This window comes from Trichoderma atroviride, chromosome 7 (genome assembly GCF_020647795.1).
Source record: "Trichoderma atroviride chromosome 7, complete sequence".
NCBI lineage: Eukaryota > Fungi > Ascomycota > Sordariomycetes > Hypocreales > Hypocreaceae > Trichoderma > Trichoderma atroviride.
The window spans coordinates 1600805-1613049 of record NC_089406.1 but is presented as its reverse complement, the minus strand read 5'-3'; the positions used below and the strand labels follow the sequence as shown (position 1 = coordinate 1613049).

The 12245-nt window shown below is 41.0% G+C and overlaps 4 protein-coding genes across 4 annotated transcripts; 3 read left to right on the top strand and 1 right to left on the bottom strand.

The window, feature by feature from the left end:
- Positions 1–1744: 1744 nt before the first annotated feature.
- Positions 1745–2776, top strand: TrAtP1_012560 (uncharacterized protein). The gene is made up of 2 exons (XM_066115580.1): positions 1745–2059; positions 2111–2776. Exons 1-2 carry the CDS (start codon positions 1841–1843, stop codon positions 2633–2635), a joined length of 744 nt encoding a protein of 247 aa, XP_065971679.1. The 5' UTR covers positions 1745–1840; the 3' UTR covers positions 2636–2776.
- Positions 2777–2947: 171 nt separating this feature from the next.
- Positions 2948–6608, top strand: TrAtP1_012559 (uncharacterized protein; the record flags this gene model as incomplete). Its single annotated transcript, XM_066115579.1, has 10 exons — positions 2948–3004; positions 3117–3337; positions 3397–3550; positions 3671–3764; positions 3884–4526; positions 4641–4935; positions 5034–5108; positions 5557–5691; positions 5760–6056; positions 6147–6608. The coding sequence occupies 10 exons, from the start codon at positions 2948–2950 to the stop codon at positions 6606–6608; spliced, it is 2433 nt and encodes an 810-aa protein (XP_065971678.1).
- Positions 6609–7821: 1213 nt separating this feature from the next.
- Positions 7822–8723, bottom strand: TrAtP1_012558 (uncharacterized protein; the record flags this gene model as incomplete). Its single annotated transcript, XM_066115578.1, has 4 exons — positions 7822–7866; positions 7923–8252; positions 8596–8636; positions 8705–8723. The coding sequence occupies 4 exons, from the start codon at positions 8721–8723 to the stop codon at positions 7822–7824; spliced, it is 435 nt and encodes a 144-aa protein (XP_065971677.1).
- Positions 8724–9035: 312 nt separating this feature from the next.
- Positions 9036–11955, top strand: TrAtP1_012557 (uncharacterized protein; the record flags this gene model as incomplete). Its single annotated transcript, XM_066115577.1, has 4 exons — positions 9036–9112; positions 9165–9251; positions 9313–9414; positions 9486–11955. 4 exons carry the CDS (start codon positions 9036–9038, stop codon positions 11953–11955), a joined length of 2736 nt encoding a protein of 911 aa, XP_065971676.1.
- Positions 11956–12245: the final 290 nt, after the last annotated feature.

Here is a 12245-nt window from a genome sequence, read left to right as displayed (position 1 = left end):
TAATATTTAATTATTTAATTATTATTATTATTTTTTTATTATTTTTATTTTTATTATTACTTATTAATTATAATAATTTTTTAAGTAAATATAATAAAAATAATTTTTTATTAATTTATTTTATAAATTTTATTTTTAATTTTTAATTTTAAGTTATAATAATATATTTTCTTTTTTATATTTTTAATTTAAGTAATTTTATTATATAATTAAATAAAAGTTAAAATATATTTATAATATAATTTCTTTTATTTAAGAATTTTAAGTTTTTTTTTATTTTTTAAGTTTTATTAGTAATTTTAAATTATTTTTTAAATTATTTTTTAAAATTTTTATATTTTTTAAAAACTTTTTTTATTAATTTACTTTAATTAATTAAAACTTTTTTTTATTTTTAAAAAATATTTTAATTTAATTAGTTATTATATTTTTAATATATATTCTTATATATTAAAATTATTTTTAAATTATTTTTTAAAAAAGTTTTTAAATAAAAATACTTAAAGTATATTTATAAATTATTAAATATTTAATAAAATTTAATAATATTTTTATTAAATTTTTTTAATTATTTAATTTTTAAAATTTTTTTTAATTTTAATTTATTATTTATAAAAATTATTAATATTATTATAAGTATTATAATAAGTTTTATAATAAAAGTTACTTAAGGTATTATTATTAATAAGTTATTAAGTTATTATTATAAATTATTAATACTTTATATATATTAAAAAATAACTTATTAATTTATTTAATATTTTTTATATAAGTTTTAAATTATATATTTTATATTTTTTATATAAGTTTTAATATTTTATTTTTATTATTTATATTACTTATATTTTTATTTAAAAGCTTTTATTAAAATATTTTATTAATTATAAGTTATTTTTATTAAAATATTTTTAAATTTGATAATATTATTTAACTAATAATTACTTAAAGCTTAACTTTTATAATTAATATTATTATTTAAAATATTAAAAGTTAATATTTATATTTATATTTTTATATTACTTATAAAATTTAATAAATATTTAAATAATTAATTTAAGTAAATTCCTAAGAAATAAACCTAGTAAATAATTTTAAATTTATATTAATAAAATAGTCAAGAAATCTAAAAGGTAATATAATAATAATAGTAAATAAATATTACTAAAGTATAAGTAATATAAAGTATATTATAATTTTAATTTTATATTAATAATTAGCTATTTAAAATTATTTTTAAGTAAATATAAAAAGTATATATATATTTTATTATTTATTATTATTTACTTTCTTAATATAAATATCTTTTAAAATAAAAAGCTATTTACTAGTATTTACTTTCTTAAAGTAAATATAGTTTTAATTAGTTATATTAGCTAATAGTTTCTTTATTATATTTACCTTATAAGCTTACTATTATAACTATAAGTTATTAGATTATAATAATATTATAATTTAAATTTTTATAATATTTAATAAATTTAATAAAAAAGTTTAATAATAGATTATAATAATTTATAATTTATAATTTATTATTAATTTTTAAAAAATATAAAATAAATTATTTTTAATATATTATTATATAAATTAATATAAAATAAATTAATAATTAAAACTTAATTATATTTTTTCTATATATAAAATATTAAAAAAATATAATATTAGTTATTTAACTAAAGTATAAGCTTATTATATTATATGACCTACTTGTTTAGCAAATATTTACTTTAGAATAATAGCCTGGTAACATATCCCTTAATTTAAAAACTTTATTAACTGGTACCTTTATTTAAACATTTACATCCAAGCTGTACTATCAATAGTAGCAGTAACCAAATACACCATGGATAAAGAACACCAGCCCGATAAGAACTATATGTTTTCTCCTCTTGCCTTATATTTCCGTCACCAAGAATATCCAGCTGCAAGGAAGGGTAAGAAAACTATGATCGGTCACAATGGCTGGCTTGAAATCACAGAGCGATCCAGTTGCCGTAATAAACAAACATCACCGAAGAAGACAGGCATTCTAGATGGCATTAGGAAGATTGCCAAAGATATAGTGAGTTAAAACTGTTGTTTCATGTATAAGAGATGAGGCTGATAGGAGGAGACCGAGGTACACCAAAGCCGACGATTGCAGCCGGCTGTGAAGGGATCAACAGAGCTACACGGGGCCGTTTCACTCGAGCCTCGAGAACAGAGTCTTTTGTATTGTGAACTAGAATTCAATCTTTCAACGGCTTTAAACGCATATATTAGCAACCAGCTTGAGAAACCCCATCTCTCTCCTGACAACCTGAAGAAAATCTCAGATGCGTGGCACCAACGAGGCTATCCCAGAGTAATCGGCTTTAGATACGATTTAGAGACACAGCTAGAGCTCGTCAGTCTTCACATCAATGAGTTTAGCTTCTATGGCCGCCGGCAAGGTAACGCTACTGAGATCAGCCTTTTGCTGAACGAGATGAAGATGAACGCACGCAACATGCGTGTCCGGACATATTGCCAACTAGACTCCACTATAGCCAAGCACCTAATTGACTCGCAGTCACTGTTCAACTTGATAAATGCAACAGCAAGCCAGCAGACCGCCCTTGCAGAAATTGCACAGTTTTTTAAGCTAGTTATAAACTAATTAGCTGCTATAGTAACGTCAATTATTCTGAAGAAAGATGCAAATCCCAAACATATGGGTTAAATGAGAAAGTACTATTGGTAAAAGCAACCGTGCAAGTGGACTACGTCCGCTGTTAGTCTTTTTTAGCCCAGTTTCAAAGAAGAAAAAATTAGAAGAAAAAAACACAAAAAGTTGGTTACCTAATGTAAGATAACCTACATGTACCTACATGTATACACCTTTATGCTACCAACATATATACAATTTTGACCTCATACTCTTTTATGGGGCACTCTTCTTTTTCTTCTCCATCTCTGTGCTTTGAATACCATGGCGAAGACAGAAGGACGTCTAGGGTCGTCGGCCCTGGACGATATGGTCATGGGGGTATGTGTATTTATTTATGCTGGGATTTGACTCAATATCGTGCCCTGCAATAGCCCTACTTAATTGCAATTTCCACAGTGTTTTCGTAGAGTGAGCACTAATGGCCAAATAGACAAATAACAGCAGCATTGCCTCCAAACGCAGTGTTGAACGACTGTATTATGGAAATGAGCCTTCTTTCTTCCGCTACTTTGTCCCAAAGTTCCAAAGGAGAGCCCCTCTCATTAATAGAGGATATTGGCTTCGTCTTCGGGCGATTGATGTCATTGTGCAGAGATTTTTGGCCAAAGAGACGACCGGGAAAAAGGTTATTATCAACCTTGGCTGTGGGAGGTAAGAGACTGCGTATTCTATAAATCGTCACTGTAATGGCAAATTCTTACGAGCCAAAGTGATGTCTTGCCCTGGCAATGCCATGCTCGTTATAGAGACCTGGGCAACGATGCCCTCTTCATCGACATCGACTACCCTGATCTCATCCAGAAGAAACGAGCTATCGTTTTACAAACTCCGGAACTGCGACCTCTTCTTGGAGATGACTTCACTGTAAGTGAAGATAAAGATGGAGTGCTCCTGCGCAGTAATAAGTATTGCCAGCTTGGGTGTGATCTTCGTCAACTCGACCACCTACGCGATGTCCTGAAAACGGTTGTTGATCTACCTGAGTGTGCTATTCTCTTTGTGGCCGAAGTTTCAATTACTTATATGGACACCTGGTCTACCGATTCTTTAATCCAATGGGCAAGCACTGTTGGCCGAGGTTTGTCTGCGTCCTCTGATTTCGCAATAACCTGTGCCGGAAGCCCCGACAACGAGTTTCCTACCTTTTCAGCTATCTTACTCAACATTGAGTTTTTTCTTCTGCTAACCAGTGTCTAGAAAATGATTTCTGTCTTTTGGAGCAGATACTGCCTTTCGAGAAGAACCATCCATTTGCTCAACAGATGGTCAGTCATTTTGAGAAGCTGAGCACTCCTTTGCGCTCTATTGAAGTATATCCTACAGTGAAGAGCCAAACTAGCCGGTTTCAAGAACGTGGATGGGCTTTTGTAGAAATAAAGGACCTATGGCAGACATGGTCGAGTGACCAGTTCATTAGCGACTCAGAACGAATTGCCCTTGATGACGTCGAACCCTTCGATGAATGGGAGGAATTTATACTCTTCGCACGGCATTATTTTGTCCTCCATGCTTCTACTGGTCACAATCAGCCTTCTTCATTGCAAGATCCCCCCTCGACCTGGAGCATTGGCCAGAAGGCACCCACAGGGTTACATGTTGAACTAGTAGGCAAATCTTCCCCGAAAACGACCAGACGGCGATTTGGAAATGCCATGATATCTAGCAATGCATTCGGACAACGATTCGCCCTGAATTTGCTAGGGATGAGTCTCAACAGCAGAGAACCCACTTACGATATCTTTTCTCTCGAAGGCGAATCGCAGGCCCCTCAGCTGCCTTCTTCTGGCCCGCCTGCTCGGATGTGCTTCACTTTGACAGACCTGGGAGATTATGGCATCATGTTAGTTGGCGGCCGCACATCGCCCTCCTGTGCTTTATCCGACTGTTGGCTCTTTAAAGGAGGTATCAGCCCACGGTGGTGGCAAATGCCACGACTACCTACCCCTTTATTTAGGCATTCTGCGGTTCGACTGGGGAATTCGTCACTTCTCCTGATTTTCGGAGGCAAGAAGAGTTCATCGAAATTGTCAGACGAAATCTTTCTATTTAACCCTGACAAAGCTTGCTGGCAAAGTTGCCAGGTCGTAGGATCTGCTCCCGATCCCTGTTTCGGATCAATTGCTTTCAATGGAATCTCTCCTTCAGACCAGCCGGGGACTTTCCGTGGAATGCTGGCTGGAGGTATATCTCAAAATGGCCGCATCAATACCAAGCTGTACAGGTGGCAAATAAATGCCTTTGATCTCCAAGTATGTTTCGCTCCTCCTTGGTCTCATATACTCAATTGCTCTCAAAAGCTCTATATGCTGCCGAATCGTTCCTGCTAACGATTTGAATGTTGTGCTAGCCAACCATTTCATTCTCTCCTCTCCCAGATACCTTCTCAGATGGACAACTCCTCTCTTCTTTTGGCGCTCAAGTTGTTCATTTAGGGGCCTCCGTAATAATATGCGGTGGAATGGGTGCAGACCCTCTCCTACATGGGCAGACTATCGCAGCTATAAAGCCTTCTGTCGACGGAATAGAGGTCACAAACTTTGCAACTCCAAGCGATGACAAGCGCATGCCATTTATGATTGGATCGTCAGTTATACCCTATAATGATTCCCTGTTGGTGATGGGTGGGGGGAGCGACTTGCTTCTCCATGGGAACTTTTTGGGAGACGGCTATTTACAAAGTTCATATGCCCGATCATATACTGGATTCTATTTATCGCACGTCACGCCATTGTGCTTCGTCCAAATCTGCCCCTGACTTCATTGGGAGTCGCAAATTCTCAAATATTTCTGCTACTACAATTTCGGATGATGCTGGAAGCTTATATCGAGGAGAGCATGGGATTCAAGTCACGCCTGTACCTCGGATACAGCTTGAGTCGGCTGAGCAGTTCCAGAAGATCCTACGTGACGGGAAACCCGTCATTTTCAAGAGCTGCAATATAGGGCACTGCCAAAGCAAATGGTCTCCCGAGTTTTTGGTGAGCCAGATTGGTGCAAATGAGAAGGTACGTTGAGATACATTCGGAAACTCCCAGGGCCGGCAATGAACAGTCAACTGATGTAGAGTAATTAGTTTGTTATACACGAATCCCATGAAGACAAGGGAACAATGGATTTCAATAGCAAAAATTTTGCGTATGTCACAGACTCATTCGGAAGCATCATGGACAAATTACAGTCTGGGGCTAGAGTTTACCTACGAGCGTTGTCGCGCAATAAACCATCCGAAGCGCCAGCCAAACTGGAAGAAGATTTCCCATCTTTGGCAGAAGACTTTACGCTACCGCCCGAAATGGCCTATATCAAGGATCGTCTTTTCAGTTCAGTCTTGAGATTGGCTGGACGAGTGAATATGTGGTTGCACTATGATGTTAGTACATATCTCCTTTCTGCGGCAGTTTGCTCGCTGTCCCTTGCTGTTTGGTGGATGGACTAACAAGACATCGCATTCTCATAACAGGTTATGGCAAACGTTTATGCGCAGGTGACGGGGGTTAGAAAAATGATCTTATTCCCACCTAGCGACGTAAAACATTTGTCTTTCGCACCTGGTGCTTCCAGCTCTAGTATAGACGTTTTCAATGGGCTGGGGTCTTCAGCGGCCTCGCTTCACGGGACGCATCCTCAAGAGGCAGAGATTCACCCGGGCGACATCTTATTGCTACCGGCTCTATGGCTTCATACGGCTGCTCCAATGTCCGACATGAGCACTGCGGTGAATGTCTTCTTCCGTGACCTAGAGCAGCAAGAGCATTACTCGTCTGGACGAGACGTCTATGGAAATAAAGACCTGGAGGCCTATGAGAGAGGGAGACAGGCTGTTGCTCGGATTGCGAAGACTTTGCGGCCGTTACCGCCTGCTGCGAGGGAGTTTTATCTCTCTCGAATCCTCGACGAACTGCGGCTGGCTACGGAGGAGTAGAGCATGGTCAATACGAATCAGACAGAATTCAGCGTACACTGCTCATCTTCTCTGACTGGCGTATGATTCAAGCACCGGTTACACGTGTGGGGGTTGGAATAGCGTAGGCCATGCACGCAAATGTACTAGATATGTTTCCCTTCCTCCTCATTCCACGAGCCATTCTTCGATATTGACCCCGATACCTCTCCCTATGCCGCGTATAATCTCCCATCCGATATTTATCCTCCACTTACCAGACCTGTCCATGATATCTCCGGTCCCCACTCGTATAAGTAGTCTTAGACTGGCTAGGGTGGCCAAGCCCATACCGATATCGCCATCTATGCCTGACGAGACAGCCAGTGGGATCCATTCTGTTCGTACTGCCTCGAATATCGCTAACAAGCGTTCTAAGAGAAATGCATGCGCTCCAAGTAATTTACGAGATATCTTACGCTGTTTATTTCGATGATTGGCCCGTGAGGAGTTGGGACCGGCACGCCGGCGCTTGCGACCGCTGTAATGGGTGGAGAATATTGTTAAATCATGGCGGACAGTGTTATGAGAGGCGATATAGGCTGAGAGCAAGAGTACTCGAGCGGTAGTCGGTAGCAAGGCTGTCAGTCCCGCGAGAGGTTGTGAGGTTGAGATAGTTGATGTCAGTGATGATTCGAAGTATCGACTTGAAGGCTGCTTGCCATTCCCGATGCTTGTTTTAGATGTTGAGACTCGGGACGAGATAATCTTGGGATTTAGGAAGGCCTCATCCTGAAAAAGGGGTCTGGCAGCAATGAGCAGCTTCGAGAACTGGTGTGGCGTGTTTGTTCCGGCAACAATGGGCGCTATAAACCGCGGCCAAAGAGTATGGCAGCTGTTTCTGAAAGAAGGCAACGACCGTCCAGCGGACTGAGCAAGAGAATCATAGACTGCAGCACAAAACTTTGTCCATAGATTTGCTTCGTTCGGATCGAATGTTGATTCTTGTGCATCCTCGGCCGCGCTTGTCGTTTTATGAGTATGAGATGGAGGCTCTTTTGATAGAATCTCCATCAATTCGGATTTGTTATATGGAGGTAAGTAGAGGTACGAAGTTGGACAGGCTCGAAGAAACCCAGCTGGTGGAGTTGTAACGATAAAAACGCACGTAAGGAATGAAATCTGCCAGTTTCTTATTAGTGGCTGCTCGCTTGCCATGTCATTTTCATGACTCGAATAGTTCCAACTTACAGTTTCACATAACCTCGCCAACGCCGGCATCAAAGTCGGAGGCGCGTCCCTTTGCTTATCCATACCATCTAATACCAGCACAAAATGCTTTAAATTATTTTTTACCCGGGGCTGGTCGAATATGGAGCTCAGCGAGGCCGCAAGCTGGGCTAACGTCTCGCATCGTTGCGGCGAATTGTCGCTGTCCTCGGTGCCATCCCATGCGCTGAGTGCATTGGTTACTGCAACCATGATACCCTCGAAGAAGTGACGCGCAGAAATGCATCGGGCAACGTCAACAATTGCGTAAACGAGCGCGGGAGCACGACTACTCGCGGCGCTATTATCTGTGCTATCGTCTTGTGCTAATCGTGCAAGCAGCTGGGTCGTGACGCTGGATTTTCCCGTCGCTTCGGAGCCGTGTATGACAAGGTTTCGACAAGGCGCGGCGTCTGTCTGGTTTGTATATCATCATTAGCGGCAGGTTGCTTTGGTATGAGAAGCGGAATGCGCTGTACATGGAGTAAAGAGGCAAGCGATCGTATTTGGGAATCCCTGCCAGGAAATTGACGAAGCAGAGGACCCAAGACTGCCTCGTCTGGAAGCTCAAAGATATTTGACGCCATTGAGACGCGCCCCAGAGGGATTGAAGGGCAATGGCAATGTAGATTGGTGCGGATGCAAAGTTGCTAATGATAAGGCTTAGGAGAGCCTACACAAGCAACACCCAGGCTTAGGACGCGAACGGAAGCCGATTCTTATATATGCGTGCAGAGCATTCATCAATTACCTACAGCACGTCTAGCTCTGTATGCAAGACACGCTTGCAAGGGAGGCACGCTAACTCTTTAGGTAAGCTTGGAGCTGCTGCAAGGAGCATGTTAGAACACTTCGAGTTGGGTACCTACATGTCGTTGTATAATGCATCGAATAGCCTTGCAAGATATTTTTGAAGTATCTATATTCTCTTTAAAACGAATCAAGTTGGAGTCAATGATTTTTATTGCTTGTCCTCATGGAAAATACCAATTGCATGTATCGATAACTTTTTTTTTTACCTTGCATCTACATTGTAAGCTTCCCACTTTCTGATCGCTGGATCGGCCAAGTGGATTTGCCCCACTGCGTGAGCTATATATAGGTCAATATCCTCTGCGCGGCTCTGAGCCGCGAGTTATCAGGGCTCCTGTTGACATCATCTATGTCACTCTGCCGGTCAGACAAGAAATGTGAGGCACGATGACTGAATATGGCCGAATAGATCCGTTTTCTTTCGCAGCCTCTAGAGATATTGAGTCTCCAGTTAGCATTAGAATGTAAGGCACCCTTGAGTCTGGACGTTGTGATCTGGCTAACCGCCCCTCTCAGCATTGGCATAGATGGAGACGAGCGTCCTGCTAGATATTCGACACTTCTTGACAAGCCGAATGTCCGCCACATTGGCTCAAATAATAGGTGCGCCATGCAACGATGCGCAGCGATAGAAGATTTAGATTCCTAATGACTGCAGACACAGCCCTTCCTCCGAACTGTATGTTACAGTACAGGTCTGGGCTGGATCCAAGGCCTTGACGGTGCCGATTCAGACATCATACAAACCTCCTCGTCTAGAGCGAAGGTACGTGCTTTACTGTCAATACACATGGAGGATCACACATATAAAGCTAACCTGACGATCTTATCTCCTAGATGGAACGAGTGGCTGCGTTTACCTATTTCTTACGAGTCGATCCCAGTTAACTCCCGGCTGGCCATCACTATATGGGATCTTTCACCAGATCAGGGCATAACCGATGTCTCTCATGCTACTCCATTCGGAGGCACTACCCTTTCCTTGTTTGGTGACGATAACCAAATCATAAGGGGCCGCCAAAAGTGCTACGTTCATAGAAATAAGCACGCAGATGGGACCGACGATACGACCACGCCCGCCATCGTCGGAAACAATGGCAAAGGAATGCCACAGCTGGCTAGCTACGCAGAAGAGCTGGAAAGAATGGAGAGTTTGTTTAAGAAGCACGAAATGGGCGAGATTCCACGCGTAGATTGGCTTGACCAGATGGTTTTTAGAGGATTTGAGAAGAAGGGATTGCATGCCGCCAAGCTATCCACAAAACTGCGCCAGCAGGATCGCACCGCGAATAAACATGACCTCGACAAGACAACTGACGTTCCAAACCACCATGGCGACACGCCCGATTCTTATACGTGCGTCCTGAACGTGGAGTTGCCGCGATTTGATTTTCCAGTCGTTTTTGCAGATCACGAGTATGATCCTCCCCCAATATCGGCTTTACAGCCCTTATCTGCTTCGCAAATGGCAGCGCAAAGGCAACCAGAAGTCCATTTTGGCCCTGGCATCAATGCCATTGGCGAGAGCTCGGCCGATATTAGGTCACGCCTTGTAATGATCTATGACCCTGAAGTAGGACAAAGGGATAACCCTGCTGAAGCAAAACACCGCCGCCTTTTCCGAAGCTCTCATCGACACGGTATCCTCGATAGAGACCTAAAACCCAACGCCAAGGTCCGAGATGAACTAAATGTCATCATGTCCTATCCGCCAACACAGATTTTAACGCCAGAAGAGGCAGATCTTGTCTGGAAGTTTAGATATCATCTGACCAAGGACAAGAGAGGTTTGGCTAAGTTTGTCAAGTCCGTTAATTGGAATGATCAGAGTGAGTTGAAGCAAGCAATTCAGGTTCTGAGTCGCTGGACGGAAATCGATGTGGACGATGCTCTTGGCATGCTAGGGCCATCTTTTGATAACCCTACTGTTCGATCGTATGCCGTCAATCGACTGCGAAAGGCTGATGACGATGAGCTACTGCTATATTTGCTCCAGCTTGTACAAGCACTTAAATATGAGCACATGTCTACTGACTCGAATGAAGAAAACATTCAGGATTCACCGCTGGCACAGTTCCTGATTCAACGCGCTGCAGCAAACTTCATGCTAGGAAACTACTTCCACTGGTATCTCATGGTTGAATGCGACGACTATAGCCCTGAGCAAGACGTCCGCAATCGAGAAATATATCGGAAAGTGGCATATGAGTTCATGACAGAACTCATTAAGCAGCCAGAAGGCAATGACCATAGGAAGACCCTCCTAAGGCAGGCTGAGCTCCTTGCCATCTTGTCAAGGATTGCAAATGAAATTAAGCTATCAAGCGAGTCAATCGCTAAAAAAACAGACCGAGTCAAAACATTCTTTGGAGATGCAAAGAATGAACTCATCAGCATCGATCCGCCACTAGCCATGCCGCTTGACCCTTCCGTCAAAATTACCGGTATCATACCAGATCAAGTCACTGTATTCAAATCCTCCCTGAATCCAATAAAATGCACGTTCAGAACTACAGCTGGAAGTCAGTATCCTATAATCTTCAAACTCGGTGACGATTTAAGACAAGATCAACTCGTCATTCAAATTATTACCCTGATGGACCAGCTACTGCAGAAGGAAAACCTTGATCTCAAACTATCACCCTATAAGATCCTTGCCACAAGTACTACGGCGGGTGCTTCTCAATTTGTCCAGTCACAAAGCCTGTCCAGTATTGTCAGCAAATTCAAAAACAACCCAGCCTTGGCATATCTCAAACACCACAATCCAGACGACCGACAACCCCTGGGCGTGCGTCAAGACACGCTTGATACATATGTTCGATCCTGTGCAGGATACTGTGTTATCACCTATATCCTTGGAGTTGGCGACCGGCATCTCGACAACCTTTTGCTGGCACCAGATGGCCATTTCTTCCATGCTGATTTTGGGTACATCCTTGGTCGGGATCCTAAGCCATTCGCCCCTGTCATGAAGCTCTCCAAGGAAATGGTAGACTGCATGGGCGGAGTACAGTCAGAACATTACCGACAGTTTAAGCAATATTGCTTTTTAGCCTATACTGCATTGCGAAAATCGTCAAACCTGATTCTCAACCTGTTTAGTCTTATGATTCACGCCAACATTCCGGATATCAGGTTAGAGCCAGACAAAGCAGTGCTGAAAGTCAGAGAGAGGTTTCATCTTGAGATGGGAGAAGAAGAAGCAATTCTTTACTTTGAACGGGTTATTGAGGACACATTAACGGCCTTTGCGCCTGTTGTTATTGATAAACTTCATGAATGGGCACAGGCTCTTAGGGCTTAATGCTAATTCTTATAGAGAAGAAAAGAAATACATACATGCATGATTAAAAAGCGTGTCTATCAACAGGCAAGAGGATATGTGACGTAAAATGTATTCAACAAGCGTATTATTACACTAACAAGCAAGCATATCGCTTCATTCTATCGAAGCCTTTTAGCATGCTGTGGGAAACAAGAGCGCCAAGCTCTAAGTATGTCGCGGATCTAGCCACACAATTGACGAACCCCAAGTGGGATTTTTGCAGCGCGGCCAAACAGCCGTACTCATACCTACCCCTTCTCAAAGCGCCC

Coding starts and splice junctions, on each gene's coding strand:
- TrAtP1_012560 (XM_066115580.1), top strand. CDS start 1,841: ATGGATAAAGAACACCAGCCCGATAAGAACTATATGTTTTCTCCTCTT. Junction 2,060..2,110: donor GGAAGATTGCCAAAGATATA/GTGAGTTAAAAC, acceptor TGATAGGAGGAG/ACCGAGGTACACCAAAGCCG.